The sequence below is a fragment of the Beta vulgaris genome, chromosome 9 (assembly GCF_026745355.1).
Source record: "Beta vulgaris subsp. vulgaris cultivar EL10 chromosome 9, EL10.2, whole genome shotgun sequence".
Lineage (NCBI taxonomy): Eukaryota > Viridiplantae > Streptophyta > Magnoliopsida > Caryophyllales > Amaranthaceae > Beta > Beta vulgaris.
The window spans coordinates 41221474-41248105 of NC_079210.1; the positions used below are offsets into that span (position 1 = coordinate 41221474).

General features: G+C 32.6%; 1 protein-coding gene across 1 annotated transcript; it reads left to right on the forward strand.

The window, feature by feature from the left end:
* Nucleotides 1-1915: 1915 nt before the first annotated feature.
* Nucleotides 1916-2860, forward strand: LOC125493676 (protein FAR1-RELATED SEQUENCE 9-like). Its single transcript, XM_048637160.2, has one exon. The coding sequence runs from the start codon at nt 1916-1918 to the stop codon at nt 2858-2860; it is 945 nt and encodes a 314-aa protein (XP_048493117.2).
* Nucleotides 2861-26632: the final 23772 nt, after the last annotated feature.

A 26632-nucleotide genomic window follows, 5' to 3' on the forward strand; every position in this document is an offset into this window, starting at 1 on the left:
GCTGTAGCATGTGGATTTGATACTAGAATGTCTACCGAGACTCGAGCAAAGGATGGCACTATTGTATTCAAATACATTTTGTGTAACAAGCAAGGAGTGAAGGCAGTGGCTGCAGCAAATCACACAACTAATATTGAGTCGGTTGAGCCAATTTCCCCAACTCAAAAGAGGAGGAGAAAACTTACACGGGTTGGTTGCATCGCCAAGATTGTTTTCCGACTTCATGAGATATCCAAATATCGAGTTTGGTCTTTTCATGAAGGACATAACCACAAGCTACTAAGTCCTGAAGAAGGACAATTCCAAAAGTTGAAAAGAAATTTGACGATGTATCAAAAGAAAATGATAATTGATAACTCTAAACTCAATATTGGAGCAACAAAGACGTACCGAATGTATAAGGAGAAGGTTGGTGGTTATGGAAATGTTGGAGCAACTGTTGGCGACTTCAAAAACTTTGCACGGGATGTTAGAGCATACATTGGAGAACATGATGCTGATATGTTTATAAGCACCTTAAGTAGACAAAAGGAGATGAATAGTGGATTTTTCTTTGACTATGTAGCTAATGCGAAAGAAGGTTTGCATAGAGTGTTTTGGGCCGATGCTTTGTGTAGGAGAAATTACTTTGCTTTTGGAGATGTTGTCTCGTTTGATGCTACGTATGGAACAAACATGTACAACTTGGTATTCTGCCCATTTACAGGGATTGACCATCATAAAAGGTAATCTCTATTCTATATGGAAGAGGGGTAGGCACCAAAATATTAGAACCCCATTTTATCCTCATAACATCTCTATTATAACTACTTCCTTTAATGAAAAAATAAAAAAGAAAACTACCTAATTAATTTTAAAAATAGAAAAATATTACAAAAAGAAAACCATCAAGAATTCAAATATTCCTAATTTATTAAAAATAATTAATAATTAATTTAATTTTTTTCATCTCCTAAAAAAATAATTTTGTATGTATGTTCGCACGCATCGCGTGCATATAAAAACTAGTTCATATAACTCTTATGACTAGTAAAATACTTTTGCAACTCTAATTAGTTATTCATATAACTCTTATGACTAGTAAAATACTCCTGCAACTCTAATTAGTTATTCATGTAACTCTAATCAAATACTCTTGTAACTCTAATTAGTAATTCATATAACTCTAATCAAATACACCTGTAACTCTAATTAGTAATGCATATAACTCTAATCATATACTCATGTAACTATAATTAGTTTTCATATAACTCTAATCAAATACTCTTGTAACTCTAATTAGTAATGCATATAACTCTAATCATATACTTATGAAACTATAATTTCTCAGTCTAGTCTATCTTTTATGTATCTCCGTCGTATATTTTAAGATTTTTTCCTTTCCTTTTCATAGGTCTGTGATTTTTGGTGCTGCTTTGACATCAAGAGAGAATGACAATTCTTTTGTGTGGGTTTTTGAAAAATTCAAACAAGCTATGGGCAATAAGGAACCAAACTTTATTATCACTGACCAGGATCCTGCAATGAAGAAAGCTTTCCCAAAAGTATTCAATGATGCACAACAAAAATTCTGCATGTGGCATATTATGGGTAAACTTACTGACAAGGTGGGGAAAGGGAAAGACATACAGATTACAAACTCAACTGATACAGAAGGGTTAGAAGAGTCGGAACCTAATGACATGGGAGGGATAGCTGAACGCAATAAAGAAAAAGATTTCCTCAAGAAGATAAATGCTTGTGTTTGGGATAAAGAATTAGAGCCACAAGAGTTTGTTGATAAGTGGAATGAAGTCATACAAGAATTCAATCTACAGCAAAATAAGTGGCTTAATGACATATTCAACATAAGTGGCTTAATGACATATTCAACATAAAGGAGTCTTGGATCCCAGCATATTTCAAAGAGAAACCAATGGCTGGCTTAATCAGCACAACACAAAGATCAGAGAGCCAGAATAGTTTTTTTGGTAATTTCAATAGTCCATGTGCTACATTGGTTGAGTTCTGGTTGCGTTTCCAAACGGCTGTACAACAACAAAGACATGCTCAAAGCAGTTTGAACAAAGATAACGACACTTCCTACCCTCAACTTATCACCCCTTGGCCGATCGAAGCAAGCGTCTCTAAAGTATACACCCATGTAATCTTTTACCTATTTCAAGAAGAAGTTAGTGCAGCATGTTTCACATGTGGTCATGCAAGGTCTGAAATTAGGGATGGAATGGAATACATTACTGTCACTGAAGATAGAAAGAAGAAGAATTATGAGGTCACTTTAGATCCAATGACTTTTGATGCCATATGTTCATGTTCACTATTCGAGAGGGTTGGATTGATATGTAGGCATGTTCTTTGGGTTTACAAGGCCAAACATTTGAATAAGTTGCCCGATAAATATATCCTCACTCGATGGACGAAGGAAGCACACAAAAGTCATATTCATGAGTTTGATGAAAATTTTCCTAAAGATTGTGGAAAGGTAGAAATGAAGCAGATAAAATTAGGTGAATTGTGGAATGAAATATATACAACCATTGGTCTCGTTGAAGAAAGGGATGAGGATATTGATGCTCTAATTGAAAATCTAAGAGGCTTCAAGAAATCCATTAAATCGGGTGAGGATAATACGTCAATGACAAAAGACCAAGTCATTCAAGAATTGATAGGATGTAGTGCTCCAAACGAGGTAACTATAAAAGTTCCTGAGAAAGCCAACAACAAGGGTAGGAAGAGGCTCAAATCTGTGAAAGAAAAGACTATTGAGAAGCAACAAAAACCACTAAGAAGGTGTCGTCTATGCAATAAAATGGTCAATCATGATGCAAGGAATTGTCCTTATCGAAGTCAACAAACTTAAGGAATGATAGCTAACACAGATGAAAGTGGTGAAGAACTAATAGCTAATATAGATAGTTGGTGTTTTTTTACATATTAATGTATTATTGTTATTATAATTAGAATAAAAATGAAATAGGATGTTGCAAACTTTATAAATATGAAAGTAAAATCATTCTTACCCTTCTCTTTTATTGTTGTTGTTATAGAAGTATTTGATTAGAGTTATAGAAGTATTTGATTAGAGTTATAGCAATTACTAATTAGAGTTATAAAAGTATTTGATTAGAGTTATAGAAGTATTTGATTAGAGTTATAGCAATTACTAATTAGAGTTATAGAAGTATTTGATTAGAGTTATAGAAGTATTTGATTAGAGTTATATCAATTATTAATTAGAGTTATAAAAGTATTTGATTAGAGTTATAGAAGTATTTGATTAGAGTTATAGTAATTACTAATTAGAGTTATAGAAGTATTTGATTGAGTTATAGCAATTATTAATTAGAGTTATAAAGTATTTGATTAGAGTTATAGAAGGATTGATTAGATTATATCAATATTAATTAGAGTTATAAAAGTATTTGATTAGAGTTATAGAAGTATTTGATTAGAGTTATAGCAATTACTAATTAGAGTTATAGAAGTATTTGATTATTATAGCAATTATTAATTAGAGTTATAAAGTATTTGATTAGAGTTATAGAAGTATTTGATTAGAGTTATAGCAATTATTAATTAGAGTTATAAAAGTATTTGATTAGAGTTATAGAAGTATTTGATTAGAGTTATAGCAATTATTAATTAGAGTTATAAAAGTATTTGATTAGATTTATAGAAGTATTTGATTAGAGTTATAGCAATTACTAATTAGAGTTATAAAAGTATTTGATTAGAGTTATAGAATATTTGATTAGAGTTATAGCAATTACTAATTAGAGTTATAGAAGTATTTGATTAGAGTTATAGAAGTATTTGATTAGAGTTATATCAATTATTAATTAGAGTTATAAAAGTATTTGATTAGAGTTATAGAAGTATTTGATTAGAGTTATAGTAATTACTAATTAGAGTTATAGAAGTATTTGATTAGAGTTATAGCAATTATTAATTAGAGTTATAAAAGTATTTGATTAGAGTTATAGAAGTATTTGATTAGAGTTATAGCAATTATTAATTAGAGTTATAAAAGTATTTGATTAGAGTTATAGAAGTATTTGATTAGATTATAGCAATTACTAATTAGAGTTATAGAAGTATTTGATTAGAGTTATAGCAATTACTAATTAGAGTTATAGAAATATTTGATTAGAGTTATAAAAGTATTTGATTAGAGTTATAGCAATTACTAACCAGAGTTATAAGAGTATTTTATTAGAGTTGATATGCATTACTACTTAGAGTTACAGAAGTATTTAACTAGTCATAAGAATTTTAATTATAGTTATGACATTACTTGTTACGTACGTTAGTATTTTATTAGGGTTATATAAATTACTAATTAGGGAAACATTGCGAGCGAAATAGCACATGTGATCAGCACATATATAAAAAATAATGCTAGTAAAAGTTGAAATAAGTAAATACTAATATCAGCACATAGTAGTTTTGATTCTAATAAATCCTCCCTAACACTATCCCTCTACAAAGTGGAAAAAAATACTTGTAAATGTGTGAGAATTATTTAGCTGCAACTTCATGAATTATATGTTTACTCTACACCTTTAAACGAGCTGTTTCTTTCCGTATATTGTCTTGTTCCTTGTAAATCATCCACAACTTGTCTCGAATAGAAGCCTTTATCTCATTGAACTCATGAATCTTTTGGATGATCTCCTTCCTAATATTATTGATATCACACAAAACAAGGGCTGCACAGATTTCAGCTCTCATTGTACGCCTTATCTTGGCGTTGTCAAGCTGAGACTCAAATATTTCTCCATCATAGTTCAACATGTGAACCATTGCAAAAACACCACAATCCAAGGTTGGCTTACTTGTTTGCCATGGAAACTTGACATTAATGATATCATATGAAACTAAATCAGCAGCCAATGGATGCTCAAATCTATCCAAATAATCACTCATGTTATAGCGCTGCAAAAAAAAAAATAGATAAATAACTATAGAGAAAAATAACGAACCAATAAAGCTTAAAAGTACTAAAAACAAATAAGAACAAAAGACCTATAAATATTGTAAATCTTACTATACTAATGGCAAGCTTCTTGAAGTGAGAATCATCCCAATTTCCGTAGACTCTATTATCCAGATAATCCACTCTTTTTTGTATGAAGTTGATCACAACAATAAAGTAGTGTTCCATGTACAAGAGTGGAACGAATATCTGCGACCCACAAATTGAACAAGTTGAGTTATTAGATAAATAAATATAGAAAAGGACATTATAAAAAGAAGTACGAAAGACATACCAAATCAACATTATGAAGATCACATTTGACTTTGTTACATGAGATCCAAATATCCCATGAAGAAAATAGCTCACTCAATAATGCAACATCTTCAATTTCGTCATGTTTTCCGTAATATTTATCAAAGGACCCTAAAAATATCACATAAAACTTGTCAATTAAACTTATAACTCTAATTAGTAATTCCTATAACTCTTATCAAATAAACCTATAACTCTAATTAAGACGTACCTACCAAATAATGCTATAACTATAATTGAAAATGGACCAGTTATATGAATATGATGAATGAAAATGGACCAGTTATAGGAGCATCCATGATCTATTGAAATTCAATTTAGAAGACCTTTTTGACTAGCCATAAGATTTCAAAAGCATTTTAAAAGGAGAATATTGAAGAGATTACCACATGATTAAGGCCGAAAAATATGCGTCGAGGTGAAGAATCTTCGGTTGACTCCACATAGTTCATCAACAAACTCCAACCCTCAATAACAGTTGTGGTGATCATTTCATTGGTTGCCAAACTTAAAAAATCCTCTCGTGTAACAAAGTGGTTTTCTCCAAAAGACGCAATAATTTGACTGTAAAAAGTATATATAGAAAGTTAACAAAAATAATATAAAATAAAGAAAATAATGAAGTATGATGTAGGTAATAATGTTTACCTCTGTGCCAAAGTTTCATTGTGATCTACCATACAATAATCAACTACATGTTTCCGGAAGGATGGCATGTATGATAATAGTGTTACATTTTGACGCATAAATTTTGAAACCAAAGTGACAGGGACATTTTGAATCCCACAATTATATGTAGAACCAAGACCATCATTGTTGACATTATGGCTATTAGAAGATGTACGCAACCAAGACATTGGAGATCTAACGCAACCATCTCTCTTTTGTTGATTTCGTCCACATGAGAACACGACTTAGCACACTCATCTCCAATAATTGAAATGTCAACAAAGGATGGGGAAGAAACATCTGGACCCTTGGCACCAATTAATAACTCGTTTTCAGACTGAGAGAGTAATTGGAAAGTTGGCATATCATCAGCAGCTTTTTTCATAGCAGAAATAGAATCTGTGACATTATCGATATATACTTGCCATGCATCTTCATGAACAAAAGCCGGAGTTGGAGACAAAGTAGGAGAATCAGAAACATGTATATTATCTTTCCCTTTATTTTCTGCGTTATTGATCATACTCTTTGCTTTTGACAATCGATCAATATAATGGGAAGACACAACGTCCAAGTCTCTTTTCATTAACAACAAAATCTCATGCAGGCCCTGTGAAAAGGAAAGGAAAAAATCTTAAAATATATGAAGATACATATATGATAGATAGACTGATAAATTATAATTACAGGAGTATCTGATTAGAGTTATATCATTACTAATTAGAGTTATAAGAGTATTTGATTAGAGTTATATAAATTATTTGATTAGAGTTATAAAAGTATTTGATTAGAGTTATAGCAATTACTAATTAGAGTTATAGAAGTATTTGATTAGATTATATAAATTATTTGATTAGAGTTATAGAAGTATTTGATTAGAGTTATAGCAATTACTAATTAGAGTTATAGAAGTATTTGATTAGAGTTATAGCAATTACTAATTAGAGTTATAGAAGTATTTGATTAGAGTTATAGAAGTATTTGATTAGAGTTATAGCAATTACTAATTAGAGTTATAGAAGTACTTGATTAGAGTTATAGAAGTATTTGATTAGAGTTATAGCAATTACTAATTAGAGTTATAAAAGTATTTGATTAGAGTTATAGAAGTATTTGATTAGAGTTATAGCAATTACTAATTAGAGTTATAGAAGTATTTGATTAGAGTTATAGAAGTATTTGACTAGAGTTATAGCAATTATTGATTAGAGTTATAAAAGTATTTGATTAGAGTTATAGCAATTACTAATTAGAGTTATAAAAGTATTTGATTAGAGTTATAGAAGTATTTGATTAGAGTTATAGCAATTACTAATTAGAGTTATAGAAGTATTTGATTAGAGTTATAGAAGTATTTGACTAGAGTTATAGCAATTATTGATTAGAGTTATAAAAGTATTTGATTAGAGTTATAGAAGTATTTTATTAGAGTTATAGCAATTACTAATTAGAGTTATAGAAGTATTTGATTAGAGTTATAGAAGTATTTGATTAGAGTTATAGCAATTACTAATTAGAGTTATAAGAGTATTTTATTAGAGTTGATAACATGTGTTACATTTCCGTTATAGACTTATAGTTGTATTTTTTTTTTTGAGGGGGACTTCTAGTTGTATTTAGTTAGTTTGGACGAAAATATCTAAACTATAATATTTATTTTCCAATAAATACATTTCATCTGCTGCAGGATATCATGAATAATAATTAAAAACATAATAGGATATCATGAAAAAGCAATAAAAATATATGATAAGAGTTATAGGAGGACATACATCTGTTGCAGTTTTATGTATCTCCTCGTCAGAAGGCAAGCTATCTGGAATCTCAAAGCTAATTACCTTCTTGCAGTGAGAAATATCAGCCAAACACTTCCTTTGGATATCCTGGACTGAAGGTACTGAATTACATTGAAGACGCGAAGAGAGATGACTCTCCAAATCCAAAATCCCATTCCCAAAACTTCCAGAACCTAACTCATCATGAATACGTTTTTGGAATTTTTCATCTGTCCAAAATTGAACAAGTGGGGGATCTCTAGGTAACGCATGAGATTTGAAAACTAACCTATGGAAGTATATAATTTCTAACATGATAACACAACCTCCAAGATTAGCCAAACTATCTACATGATATTTCCCAAATCCATTAGAAAGTTTCTCCAGCACATATGAGCACCAATCAAATTCTTTAATTTTACATACTTGAGAAACGGCTTTTAAAAGTTTCAAATCCACTTTATTGTTCGACGTAGGAGCAAGAAACCTACCCATAGCATAAAGGACAAACAAACTTTTAAATTCATCTCCACCCGCCTGCATCTCATTCGATCGAATCTTAGCAGCTACATCCTTCAAAGAAATTCCTTGTCTGTCATCAACAACATCAAACTTAAATCGAAACTCTCTTTTCAAGATATTATCAGACTCCTTAGATCCTCTACCAGTGGAAATCTCCTCAACCTCATAATCACCCATGGGAAGCAAAAAGACCTCATGCACATCAAACTTACTTACCACAAATTTATTCACCGCATCGATTCTAAACACCCAACTGCCAGGATTAAAAGACTTTATTAAAAAAGGGATCATGGTAGTAGGACTTTGAGTCAAATGCAAACTGCAAAGACCTCCAAAACCAATGTCATTCACATCTTGGACTTGTTGCGAAGATAAGTCCTTTATAAGCTTTACCAACTCATTCGGTCTACATTGAGTAGACAACTCTGATGGCTTTTTTTTCTGTTTCGGTACATGTGATGTACTATCCTTTTTAAGTAATTTGGCCCCTTTCTTATCAACCAAATCCATACTTTGACATGCACTACGCTTACCGTTCACATTACCAACCTCGACAATGTTCATATCTACATACACATACATAAACTAATCACACATTCATACAACCAGAATTGAATATTCAAAACATAAAATATCGATTATAGTGGTATTCATATAATCATGTTTGCCACAGTGTCCAAGTTAAGAGTAACACATAGATAAAACACAAATTAAACCATCACTAAAACATCATGACATTAAGTAACCCCCACGTGTATACATCAATTATCATTTGCGATTATGGCAACACTTGATTAGAGTTGTAGGATATAATAGTGAAGAAGTATACCAATACTTATTTAAAATTATAAGAAATACTATTTAGAGTACTGACAACAATTAATTAGAGTAGTAGGTAGTAGTATTTAAGAGTTAAGAGTTATAACATTGCTTGTTAAGAGTTATAGGATGTACAGATTAGAATTATGGCAATCCTCTTTAGAGTTATACGAATGAATAGTTAACTTTACAGAACTACCTATTAGAGTGATGCTAATACATGTTTAAAAGTTATAATCAATTATCATTAAGATGATTGATAATTACAAGCTCCAGAGAGTATATACAGGAGGTAAAAAAAAGTCTCAAGCTCCAAACTGGTAAAAAATTATACAAACAATGGTGGAGTAATTAATGCTAAGAATGTCAATATTGAATACAACACTAAACAAATTCAAAATCTATGTCAAAGTTATCGCTACCACCCATCAACAAGAGCTCCTCTTTCATCCTCTCTCTACATCGAACACAAAACACAAACCCCTGAAAATGCACACATCAACAAGGTGAACATTAACTATAATCTATAACTCTAAATAAGATGTACATACCAAATAATGCTATAACTATAATTATAACTCTTATGACTACTCAAAATACCCCTGTAACTCTAATTAATAATTTGTATAACTCTTATTAAATAATGCTACAACTCTAATTATAAGGTCAACATTAGTTTGTGGTGGGGGTGGGGGGGAGTTTGGACTTTGGAGGTAGATTGTAAACATCCTCAGAGACAAATTCACAATTACTACATCAACCAGTAGATGTTGGTAATCTTGCAGGTGCACAAAGCAGATTACTGTTCTGTTACCACTCTCAAACTGGATTTCAGGACAAGCTGAAAATATGTTGCCCATTCAGTAATACTTAGAAGATCATCAGGTATCAAGCAGACAAGCACCAAAGCTGTTCAATCACATCATACCGCAACTTTTTTAATGAGCAAAAGAGGTGATTACAAGTTTATCCCGAGTATATGAATTGAATATAAGTTCACAGTACTTACAAAATATTCAAGCAGAAAGTTTTTTAAGCACAAGTTTTTGTTTGGAAGTGGGGGATTGCTGGAAAAACTTGATTCGAGTACCCAATAGATCACAACATAATCATAATCACTGCTTTTGCTTTCTTACTTGCATTTGCTTTTCAGAGTTCAGACAAATTTTCAAACTATATAACTAAACCCACCAAAATCAAGTTCTTGAAAAAAAAATCAGAAAAAGAAATCGTAATTAAACTAAATGTCACGTTCTCGAAAATTAATCAGAAAGAAATCAAGTTCTCAAAATTTTCGCATAATTAATGTCAAGAAATCATAATCACAATTCTGAAAAAAATTCAAGAAGTAAACTAGAACGAAAAAAAAAAACTTACCTTTCTCTCCCATACTAAATCGCTGAACTAGTTGATTTTGGTTGAATTGCAGAAGAAAATTTACTCGCTGAACTAGATAACCCAAGTTCGACCGTCGAACAGAGAGGAGTATTTGCAGAAAAAAACTTGGTGAAAATCGCTGAACAGAAAGCAAATCGCTGAACAAATAATTGCAGAAAAAAACTTGAAACCGTCGAACTAGTTGAATTTGGTGAATTGCAGAAGAAACTTGATGAACAAATTGCAGAAAATCGAAGTATTTGCATAAGAACCAAACTTAAGAGTTGGGAGAGAGGAAAGAGGAGAGAGAGAGGATGAAAGAGGAGAGAGAAGAGAGATAGGGTCAGCGAGTTATGCGTAAGATTGATTAGGGTAATCCCTTTTTATTTTTAATCTTGACCGTTACATGTAACATGATCTAAGGGCTGTTATTCTTTCTCATTTCTCATGTAAAACCTCATTCTCACCTGAACTCAATTCTATATATATATATATATATATATATATATATATATATATATATATATATATATATATATATATATATATATATAGGGGTAGGATCCGCTGAAAACAGCTCTTAATCTGAAAACTGAAAACAAGGTAACTTTTAAGCCCTTTGGGGTAACTTTTAACACTTTTAGGGTAACTTTTGTCAGTTTTAGGGTAACTTTATTATATTTTAGTTCTATATATTTCAAGGGTAACTTTATTTATTATAAGAGTAACTATTACCACTTTTAGGGTAACTTTTACCATTTTTAGGACAACTTTTTAGATTTTAAGGGTAACTTATTTTAACTTTGATTATAGTTAAACCTATGAAGGATTCGAACCTACATCGTTGTGTCTTACACAATGTTTTGCCAATTGAGCTAATAGGTTGTATGAATTTCGCCAAATATATGTTAGTGAGAGGGGTAACAAAGAGCTTTAATACAGCAACTAATAACAATTTTTGGAAACTAATAAAAACAGAGTATGCTACACCATAATGAACAAGATAAAAAACAGAGAGAACACCAAAAGTAAAAAGTAGACAATACCACATGAAACGAAAGATTAGGAAAATTAAAATTATCAGTTTTCATCAGAGAAAGCAACAACATCCAAGTAATGTAACCATAAGATTTCATAAACACGCAATATAAAGTTACCCTAAAAGTGCATAAAGTTACCCTTGAAATATATATGAAATTACCCTAAAATTGCTAAAAGTTAGCCTAAAAACGGTAAAAATTATCCTAAAAGTGGTAATATTTAGTCTTATAATAAATAAAGTTATCCTTCAAATATATACAACTACCCTTAATATAATAAAGTTACCCCAAAACTGGCAAAAGTTATCCTAAAAGTGTTAAAAGTTACCCTAAAGGGGTTAAAAGTTACCCTTGTTTTCAGTTTTCAGCCTAAAAATAGTTTTCACGAGATCTCATTCCTATATATATATATATATATATATATATATATATATATATATATATTATATATAAATATATATATATTATTATATATATATATATATATATATATATATATATATATATATATATATATATAAATAAACAAAAAAAAATTATATAGTTGGACAGAAAACTGTACCAAAATTTTCCTTGGTTTTGGTCTAGACAGAAACATGAGTACGCCTAAGTACACTTTTTTCTGGTGAATGTGTAAGTGTTATGTCCTTTGGAAACCTAAAATTTTAGATTTTCTTGAATCTTTAACCATAATTTTCAACTTCTTATCATTTTAAGAATGTCTTAATTTTGGTTGAATTTTATGAGGTTGTTCCTCCAATGCTCGTCTACTTTTACAACCACCAAGTTTTGGTAGCTTAGTCTCCTTTGTCTTTGTCTTTCCTTTCTCCTTCTTGTTTTCTTCTTCTCTTCCTTAATTCATCACTAGATGCATTAAGGTCTTTTATCATATCTATAATAGTTTCCCCTTCAACATATATTACTGCTTTATCACAAAGACGAAAATATTGTCTCCATCTATTTCCAGATTCATCACGAATAGCTTTATTTGCCTTTGAGCCATCAAGCTCTTCAACTCGTTTTCCTGGCATCCCAGAAATCCCAAGAACATATTCAAAGAAATAATCATCAACACGTATGCTACTATTGTCAGCCAGATTAATCACTCTAGCACCACAAATATAATGGTCAATCAGATATCTATACAATTTCTTATCCACCTAAGCTAACTCTAGAAATGGAGAATGGATCCAAAGCGAAGGTATCTAATCGTCTGCTTCTGCTCCTCATTCAACTTTTTCACCAATGAACACAACAGATTTGGAGAGGAGGCGAAGTTGAAGGACACAAGTTCAATGCAAGAAAGAAAACAACTTAAAACAGAATTAAATAATAATGACATTAGCAAATTTACAAATAATGACATACAAGTAATAATGACACATAATAGACTAACAATGACATAAAATTCAAGAACTTATCAAACGTTAATACTACATACCATAATAATAAAAAAATTACACGGCATAACATCATCTCAAATCGATTTTTCCATAACAAAAAAAAAATCAGTTCTCTTCATAGATTGGACCTGCACGACATTTCTCAAATACAAAACTCTGAAAATTTCCGATTCTTTAGGTACGCAGTTCGTTATTGGAATGAAAATTATGTGTGCTGTTCTATATTCAGTAAATCTTAAAAATATTTATTTTGTTCGAGTAAAATCAAATTACAGTAACTCTTACGAATATGCGTTATAGTATTTTTTTCAAAAAAATAATTTCACTTAGATTACAGTTTATTTAAAATTTAATTCGAAGATAGTTGAAATTAAAATTAAAATTACATCGTAAAGAATCGAAAAAAAATGAAATTTCGTCAAAAATGACTTCAATATTCATGCCCTGGATATTAAAAAAATTTGAGATGAAATATGAGAACTCGAGTTGTTTTTGTTCCCATATATCAAAAAGAATTTGAGAAAAAAAATACTTAAACCCATATATTAAAATAAAGAATCAAAAATTGTTAATATACTTTAATATTCGTACTCAAATATTAAAAAAAAAATTGAAACATAATATGAGAACTCGAATTTGGGGGAAATAAAAAAAAAAATACTTAACCCATATTTTTAATTAAAAAATTGTGCCCATAATCAAATTTCAACATAAACTGCAGAGCTTGAGCCATGATCGCAAGCAAGCTCGGTGATCCATGACGGGCTGAGAAAGCCAATTCCATGATCGTCAAAGCCAACTCTGCAACTTGCTAATAATCGACGGTCTCAATTGTATATAGAGAGAAAAAATCGAGTGTGTGGTTTGAATTGGGGAAAATTGATGAAGATGACGTTTAATTGAATAGAAAGAGAAAAATATTGCGTGAAATTCAGAAATATGGGTATGATAATTGGGGGAGTAGCGTCTAGGGGAAATATCATCGCACGCATCGCGTGCATTAAATTCTAGTATTCATTTATGTTAGCATGAATAAACTACTAGGGGACCAACCAGTCTTTATCCATAGAAAGTACTTATGTTTGTATTTTGGATGAGTTTTATGATTTATGTCGAATTTTAACAAATATAGTAAGGAAATACTAAACTTAAAATTTTGTAAATTCACAGTTTTTGTTAATACATTTGTCAATTATTATTTAATGATTTTTTTAAGTTGTAGCTTGAGAGTTAAATGTGAATAAATATTGTCACAAGGAGCACACTGGCGTATACAATTGGCGTAGTATAGAAGCGGGTACACTAGTGTGCGTTCTAGAGGAGTGATTACACGGTCGCAGGCCTAAGCTGTATTGCTGATTTCACGACAACTTGATGTATTTATGAAATACATTTAAACATTTTTTTCACCAGATACTCCTTAGGTTTCACGAAATGCACCAGGTACCCTCGTTGTTTGGGAAATGCACCAAATGCCCTTAAGGTTTGACAGCATTGCAACAAATGCCATTAATGATGAACGGCGTTAGACTGCCGTTAATGCTTATTTACACAATCGCCCTAATGTTATTTTCCCCCCTTTCTCTCTCCTCCCTCCTAATTATCTCTAATTAGTTAAATCCTCAACCATATCACTTGCGGACCCACCATCCTCTTTGTCCAGTCACCCCCGCCCAGCCTCCCACCACTCCCTTCCCGTCCTCATCCCTCGCCCAGCCACCCATAAACCCTGAAAACCACCCCACCCCCTCCCCTGCAGCCCCCAGCAACCCTACCACCCCCACCCCACCCCCCTTCGTAAAATAAAAATAAAGAAAATGAAAACTAAATGAAAAAGAAACAAGAAAAGAAACGAGAAGAGAGAGAAAGTGGATGAAGAAGTTAATGGTATGTAATTTTGAGGTGATTTTTCACAATATAGTAGTGCAGGCGGCAACGCGGGTGATAGGCGTGTCGCGCACCTAACAAAAATAAATAACCTAACTAATCCTCCTAACTATGTAGTAGGTAAGTCAGAGTCGATCCCACAAAGAGAAAGTTATTCTATGATTAGCCCTTAAATAATGGTAAGACTAAAGGAGATTAATATCAATGATCGTCGAAATAACTATACTAATCAATACATAAATAAAAGACTCTACAGTTAAGTATCCCCACTAGCACGAAGCAATACAAAATAATTCCTACCCCAAACTAATCAATTAAATGTTCACAAGGAAAAATCCACCCTATAAAGTACCATAAACCTCTCCCGAGTATCTATGGCTTCTCTAATATGCATTCAAGCCTACTCCCGTGGAATCATACAAATTAAAGACATTAAACACGGCACTTTAACTTCCTAACAATCCATTCTACCTACTCACGTGGAGAACTTCATGTCCTTAATTGAAATACTCAAATCCGTCAAAATCCAACTCCCGTTGTGATCAAGATAATGGAATTAGAACAATACTAGTAATCCCTAATCTAGTATTGGATTATGCACAATCAATCAAGCAAGAACAATTAACAATTAATATGAGAATTTAAAGAAATAATCATGAATTAAATCATACTAGGGTTCAACTTAATAATAGATAAAAAGAACTACTCAAGCATCATTGAAATAAACAAACAAACTAGAGAAAAATAGTTAAAGTTCATAATAGAAATCAAAGAGAAAAGAAGAAGAAAACAAGTACTTGAACTAATGGAAGAAAGGTAAAGTCTTGGAGAACAATGAAGATCTACAAGTTTCTCTCTCTAACTTCTCTATAAAAACCCTAAAAAGGTGTTTACAATAGACTATCACCCGTAATTAAACCAATATGCACTGTAGCTTATCAAAAAGGGACCTAAATATGCATAAATGCAATGTAAATGCTCTAATGCTACATAAAAATGCACCCTAATATGCAACTAAATGATGTTAGAATATGCACTTATCAAACTCCCCCAAGCTAAACATTTGCTTGTCCTGAAGCAAACCAAATCAATTCACAAGGAAAGAGTAAAATGAAAATTTGTATAGGAATTATACGTTCAACCATTCAATCTATAACACATGAAATTCAGGCATATGAAAGATATTATAATTATAAGATTATACTAAGATAGACCATAAATCATACCTCATATTAATTCATGTAATCGCAACTTGACTCACCATGGCAAACCACAAACCTTCCCCCAAGCTAGACTCAATTAAACTCGATAAACCTCGCTTTAGTCAAGCACACTTTCTCTCATGTGTTTATAGGTTATGAAATTTCCACTCAAACATATACCAAGTCAACTCAAATGAAGTACTTTTTTCTTTAAACTTGACTATCGTCTCATTCCCCACTTAAAAATGACAAAAGCATGCATATAGATCATGAGGACTTACAAAGGGTTGTAGAGTGGCTACGGTAAGGGTAGGAAAATATTTGGGAATGTGGTGCTAAAAGCCAGCTAGTGGAGGAAATAACAATTTAGCATCTATGGCCATTAGATACAAATGTCACAAAAACTTCTACTAGAAGTTCAACAACACATTGCCAATAAATCAAGATAATACCCATCTTTATCAACTCCGGCAAACATTATTTCACCTTTTATTCAATCTTTTTCACTTCTTTCTTCTTTTTTTTCAATTTTTCAGAATTACTCTTCATAACTTCTTCATCATTCTTTTCATTTTGCACTTTCACACTATAATTTTAAGCATTTTTTTCTTTCAACATATTTTCTTCCAATAATTACCGAAAAACCACAAACACAAGCTCAAAATATGAACTTTAATGCTACTCAACTTAGCAAGGCTTTGGTAGAGAAATCATAAAAGGCTACAGGCTTATAATGTTGGTTGATCAAGAGTTACAAATTTAAAGTACATTTAAAGTTGTTTTTTCTTTTTTTGAGGGGGGTTTTTTTTTTTAATCATATCCTATCAAGAGTTAGATAGTTTGTGTTAATTTCATATTTTAATTTCTTTTATCAAAATAAAGTTATTGCTATTGTAAACCTATAATAAAAGAATTACAAATTTCTCATAAAATTTAGATTATGATATAATATGAAAGTGTGTTATTTAACTTATTACTCATGATTTCTCATAAAATTTCTCATTATGTCAAGTTACTTTGTTAATGCTTATTTAGTTTATTATTAGAATTTTTTACCCATCTTTAAATTAGGAAAGGATATAATTGTACAAAATCTAAATATCCAATTAAGTATATATATTTAGCTAAGGATAAAAAAAAACATTTCATTGGGGACACCATAGCTCCCCTTGGCTTATCTAATAGAGATAATTTTAAGATTTATTTATAAAAAAATCAAATACATATTAAAATTAAGTTTTTGTATAAAATTTACTTTAAAGAAAATAATCAACTATTACGATCGAGTCAGGACCAATATAACCTTGGACGAAATATTGTACCAAAAAATTAAATTTCCATCCAGATCGAAAGATGAGTATTCCTAACTACACTTTTTTCTAGTGACTCTCTAGTTTCTTTCTTTTGCAAGTGTTGTGTCTCTTGGAGTAACCAACTCTTGACCTAAATTTTCGAATTGTCTTAAATCATGAACCTCAATTTTCAACTTTATTCTTATCACTTTACGAATGCCTGTATTTTAGCCGAGTTTTATGAGTTTGATACTTCAGTATTGCCATGCTTTCACATAGAAATATTTATTTATGGAATCATGAGTGAAATACAAATGGTGACCAGCCAGTATTCAGCCATATAGAGTATTATATGAATGCCTGTATTTTGGCTGAGTTTTATGATTTGTGTTCCATTTTGGCAAATATAGGTAGGATGTACTATACTATAAATTTTGTAAATTTTCATTTTTTATTAATAATTTTGTCAATTTTTGTTTAATGATTTTGTTTAAGTTGTAACTCGAGAGTTAGATGCGAAAAAATATCGTCATAGGGAGTATACCGATGTATACAATTGTTGAATTCTAGAAGCGGATACAATTGTGTGTGCTCTGGAGGAGCGATTTCACGGTCACATGCCTAAGTTGCATTGATGATTCCACGGAAACATATGATATCTTTACGAAATACATCTAAATTTTTTTTTATCATCTCCTATTAAGAGTTAAATAATCGGTGTTAATTGCATGTTCTAAATTCTTTTTATCAAAATAAAGTTATTGCTATTGTAAACCTATAACCAAACAATAACAAATTTCACATAAAATTTAGATCATGATATAATATCAAAGTATGTGTTACAGTATGGAATAAATGGTAGGGTGTGAACCGGTATCTTTTGCGTATGTGTAAGCCGGTTCGAAGTCCTGCAAAACAGAGCACGTAAAGTAACCTCGGGGGTTGATCCGACGAACGCTCCTCCGATGCCTAAGTCAGTAATGGGTAAACCGGTAGCTCTCAAGTGGAGTATATGATTGTGTTTGTGAACGTACCTTATGACTCAGATCAATGGGGTATTTATAGGAGCCGCTAAGAGTCCTTGTTCAAGTAGGACTCTACTCCTATTGGTTGGACGCAGGTATATTCCTTGGGATATACTTTTATCCTCTATTGAGGTTTTATCTTTAGGCTCGTAGGCTCATGTAGACAGATACCGGAACTAGCCCAGGCCCATGGGTAATGGCCCAGGGACGGATATTGTCTTGGTATCTTAGTAAAGTCGGTATGACGGAGTCAACGGTTCTGTAATGAGTGCATTGACCATGATGATTCATATCGGTCTGGGAGGACCGGTACAGAACTTAGTCAGCCCCCATACAACTAGCGTCCAAGCCGGAATGTCTAGCGAAGACGTATTCGGGTTAGCAGGTGTTAAACGTCTTGGGAATGGCTGACATGGAGTAGAGTGGGAATAATGACAGTTGGTTGGGAATCCCAATCGTCACCTCGATGCGCGTGGCTGATGTTAGAGCTCATTATGATAAGTTGCTTCACAACTGTTTCCGTGCTTCATAACACGTGGCATGATCAGGGACGGGAAGACGAAGAGTCGCACAATCCAAGCCTTGACTTTTTCTATAAATACGCTTTGGATGACTTCCGCTCCTCACTTCTCCTCATCTTTCATTTGCTCTGATTTCCATAACAAACTTTCTCTCTCTAAACTGACCTTCTGCTAGCTCTTCCGATTTTGATCAGATCTTCCCTTCCGGCTTTCACGTTCACTCGGATATCGGCTTATTCTTTCCTCAACTTCCTGCTTCCAGGTATTTCTACAAAATCTTTCCCCAGTCTTTCTTACCGTGTTTATTATCAATATGTCTTTAGAGTCTAACTCACAAAATATATCTGGAAGTCCTTCCTCTATGACTGATAGTGATAACAATTCTGATAGCACCTATCTAGTCCAATAGTCTCTGACAATTCACCGGTAGAAGACAATGCTAGGGAACTTAGGATTAAAAACCATAATGATTGTAGTATCTCTGGTAGGCAAAATGATGAACCGCCATTGCGCGCCTCTCCCTTGGCAGCCATAATGGCGCTTGGAAACACCTTAGAAGTGTCGGTTTATGGCCAGTATGGGACCATGGTGGGTCTTGTTGAGCGCTCCCTCGAACTGTTCCCCCAAAGTGAGCCCTCCTCTTCAAGGCCGGTAGGCTAGAGGTGATCATTTTGGCCCGGCTGGTCCGACCCGGCCCGACTGGCCCGACCCGGCCCGTTTTTGGGCAGAATTTTTCGGCCCGCGGGCCGGGCCGGGCCCGGCACGCCCGTATTTTTTTTTTCTTTGGCAGGCTTTGGGTAAGCCAAAAACGACTTTTTAGTCTATTTTTTGGCCCGCAAAAGCCCGCGAATTTAGGCCCGAAATAGCGGGCTTTGGACACAAAAATTCGGCCCGCAATTTAGGCCCGGCCCTGCCCGGCCAATGGGCAATTTTTTTTTGCCGCGGCCCGGCCTGAACCCGGCCCGGCCCATGATCACCTCTACGGTAGGCATAGTAGAGGAGGGTGAAACTTCTACCAGGCCGCCACCAACTGGGGTAGAGGAGTCGTCCATAGAATCGGACGAAGTAGCGAGTGTGGTTAGATCCCTGGAGTCTGATGGGGAGTCAACCACCATCGAGGCTGAGGAGGATGAGGACCCTCCTGAGGTCATCCCAGAGGAATCTGACAAGGACGGGCTGGCCGATCTTTATATGCCGCCCAGTGAGGCCGGTAGCGCCACCTCAGTAAAAGTAGACTATAGTTGGGCCGCTATCTGTAATCAAAATAAATTCCTTTCTAAGGGACCGGTATATTTCGAGTTCCCTGATGGGTATAAGTTAGACAGATATTGGATCCAGCCTAGGCCCATGGGTAATGGCCCAGGGAGGGATACCGTCTTGGTATCTTAGTAAGGCCGGTATGACAGAGTCAACGGTTCTGTAGTGAGTGCATTGACCATGATGATGCACATCGATCTGGGAGGACCGGTACGAAACTTAGTCAGTCCCCATACAGTATGATATTGAACTTAACCCTCCTATCACTAAGATGAGATTTTTCAGATGACTAGTGAGATTAAAGTATGTTTAATAATTATTACATTGAACATTGATTTTTTTGGCAAATATAACAAATTATTTACGTGATATCTTTTTAATACATTAACATAGATATTGTACAAATGATTGTATACAAATATTAACAAAAAGATATGCAACGCACATGATCAAATACAGAATAATAATGTTAACATTTATTATAAATAAAAAATCAAATACATATTTAAATTAAATTTTTGTATAAAAATTACTTTAAATAAAAGGTTCAACTATACAATCCAGTCTGGACCGATAAACCAAAAAAAAATTTAAAAACTTGAAGATTGTACAAAAAATTTCTTTGGCCTACAATTCAGATCAAAGGATGAGTATCCTAAATACAATTTTTTCTAGTGAGTTTCTAGTTTATTTCCTTTGTATGTGGTGCTCCATTGGAGGTCCCAACTCTTAACTTAAATTTTCCAATTATTGAAATCTTTAACCTCATTTTCAACTTAATTCTTATTACTTTAAGAGGTATTTTTTGATGAGTTTATAAAGGTTGATACTATAGTATCGACATCTTACATTAACCACAGAAATATTTCTTTTTGGAAGCATGAGTGGATACAAAGGGTGACCAACCGATCTTCAACTAGAGAGAGTACTTTACGAATGCCTGTATTTTGGTTGAGTTTTATGATTTGCGTAGCATTTTGGCAAATATAAGTAGGAAGTATTAAACTTAAAATTTTTGTAAATTTACAATTTTTATTAATAATTTTGTCAATTTTTATTTAACGATTTTTCTTTAAGTTGTAACTCAAGAATTATATGCGAAAAAATATCGTCCAAGGAGTCTACCGCTGTATACAATTGGCATAGTTTAGAAGCAGATACACTAGTGCAGGCTCTCGAGGAGCGATTGCACGGTCGCAAGCCTAAGCTGCATTGCTAATTCCACGACAATAGATGGTATCTCTACGAAATACACCTAATATTTAACTATCCATTACAACATCTTATGAGTTATAATACAAATAGTTTTATGAACAAGGTTGTTTCACGTATTGATGACATAAATTTCTATTGTTAGTGGTAAAGAAATACACTGTAAATAACAGAATACAAAATTTGTTAGGTAAAAACTATAAGCATGAGTCATAAGGATTGTTTTAAGCAATTGTTTTCGGGGTGTTAACCGGTCCAGGATCGATAGACCGTAATCTAGAAGAAATTTGGACCGGAACCGGACCAAAAAAACAATATTCGCTCTGATTTGGACTAAAAATTTTCCTGTCCGGTCCAATTTTGGACCTGTTTGACTGAAATCTATATATTTTTTAAAAAGAATATTTTATATTTGATTTAATATATCTATAAATTAGATACATTAAAATTTAATCATTTTAGTAACAATATTTCTAAAGATAATTAATAGTAGGTTTTTATCTTTCTAACTTTCCACCTTTTAATTTTTTTTAACATATTACTCCCTCCGCTTCTATTTATTTGCTATATTTTCCAAAAAATGTTGTTTTTTTTATTTGCTACATTTCTTTATTAGGAGACTTGGCCCACCAAAAAGTGATAGTATTATATTTGTTTCCCCTCTTCTTCCACCGAAAAGTACTACTTTTTCCCCTTTTTTCACCTTATTTAATGCTAAAGGGGTCAGAAAGTACACCAAAATAGAATGAAAAAGACATCTCATAAATTCTTGTGTAAACAAGAATGTAGCAAATAAATAAAAGTGGAGGGAGTAAATTTTTCTTTTTACTAGAAAGAACAGAAATTTTGGTCCACTGTTCCAAATCGGAATTTTCCGGGTTTGGACCGGACTAGATCCGCAACCCGTAATTGGGATATTTTGGGGACTGGGGACTAGGGGACCGGACCGGAACTGGTCCGTACCAAATTTCGATCGGTTCGTTCCGGTCCAACTTTGGTCTTTGCACAACCCTGATTGTAAGTAGTCATATTTTGTCCGTCTTTTAGGCTTTATTTCCCTGTAAGCATTTGGATCTTGTTGTTCTGTGTTACTTCATAGAAGGTTTGCCTAGATCTGTGTGGTCTAGGATGCAATCGGGTTTTGGTCAACAAATTGTAATTGATTGTTATCAAAGCATTACAATTCATGAGTACCTAATATTTGCTTGATAAAACCAACACACAAAAAAAAGTCACATTAAGAATAAAATTATTAACACTCACTTGAACAACATCAATCAACATGTTTGTTGTCAATTTAGGTTCTGGATATCATCATTTGCCATCATTCAAAGCGGAATTGATACTAAAAAGAGCAAAGACAATTAGATCTACTATTGACAACCATGTCCAACCGCCCCAACTCTCCCTTTTCACAACCTCACCCGTCACCACCCAAATTTATTAGTGAAGGTCATATCTCTCATGTCCATCCTTCAACCACCAAATTGTCAAAAATATAAGGTTTTCTTTCTTTTTTAACATTATTTTTTTGGATATTGGAGAGAGAATATGGTTACTTTTTCTTTGTCCAGAGAGAATGTATAAGTTTTTAGAAGTTTGAGAGATTGCTATAAATCTAATACCCCCTACAAAACTACATCTAATTATCTGTTGCTAAGTGTCGCACACAATGCACACGTGAACGGTATTCATGATTTGATTTTTAGCATCACAAAAGATTGTCCACTTCTACTACTCTAATTCAGTCTTCTTTGTTTTTATTATTAAAAAGCTAAATATTCTTTTTCTTATGTAATTTTAACTTTAACCCCTCGTTCTTTATCAAACTAGTTGTTGGCTTACAAACATTATGTATGATACCTTAAGGTATTTATCTTCGAGTTATATAATGTGTTTGTGTATTAATATGAATGTTGGGGTCATATTATATATATTTGTGTATAATTATGAAGTTGACATGCTCATAACTAAAGCTATAGTTTTGTTTCTACTCCTTGAAGATCCTTTAGACCCATTGGATGTGTACTCAAAATCACTCTTGTCTCATTTTGTACTTGAATGATTTTTTTCGAGGTCTCTTGGAGGGTTTTCAATGACATCGGGCTCAAAAGCTGATTCTCCATGATGACACAAATGTTCCTCTAAAACCCGGGTAGCGCTCCATAGGATGGCACGATCTCTACTTTGAACCTGGTCAACCAATTCTAAGAAGTACTGAGAAATTCTGTACTGTCTCGAATACAAATTCAAGGTTGTTGACCCCATCATCAAGGATCAAAATAGTCCAATAAGGATGTAAGTATGTTAGGTACAACACCTCCTTCGCCTCTAAGCGTTTGCGTATAGCGCATGCACAAGGGATGTTATGTGTGGCCCTCAACGAGTAACCGCAACGTGGTAATAGAAATTTTGGTTGTTGGACAAAATCTCTAAATCAAACTACCTAACTAACCACTAACCTAAGTATAATGGCAAGCAAGGGTCATTCTTCCACAAGGGGTAATAATCAACGAAAAGGTTAATTATAATAAGCTAGGCTAAGATATAGTTAAGAGATATGTCAATTATCAACTAAAAACTATTAAATAAAAGGAACTAGGGTAGGGGAATTCATCATTTATTTTAATCATGAAAACAATTAGGCAAATAAGGGGTTAGTATAAAGAGAATGAATCAAAGGGATCATCTAACAAATTCTTAATTACTCTTTCAAGCTAAAGAGGGTTACTCAAATTGGAGATTATGTCCTATTTTCATGCAACAAATCCCCTAACTCAAGAGCATGAATATCATGATGACTAAATATATCCCTTAACTAAAACCCCTTATTTTCATGCAAGTTTAGCCAAGTGAACAAATAGGGAGTCGGTTCTTTAATTTCATCTTTCAATCCTTCATTGAAGTGACTAAGAATTAAGTTTTCACGGAGGCCAATCACAAAAAACCAACAATAAAATCCCTATTGCTTATTTGATTTCATTTTCCAAAATAACCTTAAATATGACCCAAAGGCTCATGATATCATTAATGGCTTCATTCCCTCCCAAGCATAATTGCTACTCACAAGTCATAACAAATTTTGAATGAAATAAACAACTAAAAATATGAAATCAAACTCTAATTTAGGATGAACAAGTAAATATAGTGACAATGACATGGAAATAAGTAAATGAAGTAACAAAATATGAGAGAGAGTAAGAAATTCTCATTAAAATTGCGAGTCTTTTAATATTCAAGTTTTCTTCTTAGATTCTTCAAATTCCAAGCTTTTTAACAAGTTTCTCTCACTTCTCTAAATCTCAAACGTTTCTTGTATTAACATTCTACAACCGCTACCCATAAGCTACTCCAACCGCTACCCGCTAATACAACCACTATCTCACCAAACACTCATAATTTTCTTAAATAGCGTTTTGACTTCTCCAACCGCTACCCGCTATCTAAAACGCTATTGTCAAACAGGACAGTAAACTCCAGGATTGAGAAAACACGCATCCAACCACTGTATATAAAATATTTGGAAGGCGGCCAAGAAGCAAGAAGCAAGAAGCAAGAAGCAAGAAGCAAGAAGCAAGAAGCAAGAAGCAAGAAGCAAGAACCAAGTAGCGCATTTGTATACATTCGCGGTCAACTGAGGTGTTGTGTTATTTGACGTGGAAAATCTAACAACCAACATGTAAGTATGTAACTGGGGAAAAAGGTCCGTTGAGGCTGTGTGTTTGAGGGCACGTTTCAAGCACGTGACGTGTGGAGCTAAGGACACTAGCAAACTTACAAACATTGATGCTGCCAATGTTAAACGAAAAATCTGTTGAAAAGCTGAGGGTGTACGTTAGGAAGAAATCAAATATAGTAAATTACATTGCCCCACCAAAGAAGTGATCAACAATGTTATAACTGAAATTGTCCGATGCTTTCTTTTAACTTTTTTTGTAACAAGAAATTCAAGTTGCTTTAAGCTATTCCAATATTTGATTATCTTAGCTAGAGTGGTTCTAATTTTGACAGATTTCTTCCCAAATTAGTCTCACTTATATTTACTTGCTAAATTCTTTAATTTAAACACAACATACTCTTCCAAAAATCTGTTTTAAATATTAACTACTAAAGTTAATGAATAGTTTAATGTGTCACAATTAATTCATTAAGCAAGTTGATTAAGGTGATATACTATTCGGGGAGAAAACTCAAAAATTGGCCACTTTAAGATGATCAGAGTTGGGACATTTTAAATCAAACTGACCATAAGTACTTGGAGCTCTAATTTTTTTCCATTTTTGTTAAAATATATTTATCCAATGTTTTGTATTGATGACAAAAATATAGTCATATTTCATAATAAGGGAAACATTAATAGAGATTATATGTTAGCATTTCATGATCTTTTTATAATAATGTAGTAATTCAATAATTCATGTATGAGACTTACATATACTTCCTCTATTTATTTTTGATTACACCATTGTATTTTTCACATTTTTCGAGATGCTTCTTTAAACGTCAATATCTCTAAATGTGTGTAAGTAAAAATTATTAAAAATTGATATTTGAAATCCTTGCGTTGATATGAATTTAACATACATATATACATATACATATATATATATATATATATATATATATATATATATATATATATATATATATATATATATATATATTATATATATATACATACATACATACACACATACATACATACATACATACATACATACATATATATACATGTGTGTGTGTGTGTGTGTTTGTGTGTGTGTGTGTGGGGGGGGGTGTGTATGAGCAGCAGCTGATAGTTTAGTGGTGTTGGCATCACCTCCGATGTTAGAGCAACTGTGATCGAGTCTCAATTCTTACAAGTAGAGATCCTCAATTCCCCCCCCCCTCCTTGAAGAGAATTCATCTTACCTGAGAAAAAAAAACATATATATATATATATATATATATATATTATATAATATATATATATATATATATATATATATATATATATATATATATATATATATATATATATATATATATATATATACTACAAAGAATGATTTTTATAATCATAAGCCATAGTGTCTTGTTGTAATTACTTTGGTTATATATTGTTAAGTACTCCCTCTACGTTCTTTTAGTTTGCTGTTTTGACTGGGGACGTTTGTCAATACAGTTCTTTGATCTTACATATCTTTCGTAAATATAATACTTCCTCCGTTCCATTTTAAATGAAACGTTTGCTTTTTCACGCAACCCAATGCGCTTCTTTAGTCATTAATATCTTTAGTTGTGTACACGTATAAAATATAAAAAAATTATAATTTGATAGTATGCATCGAGACGAATCTAA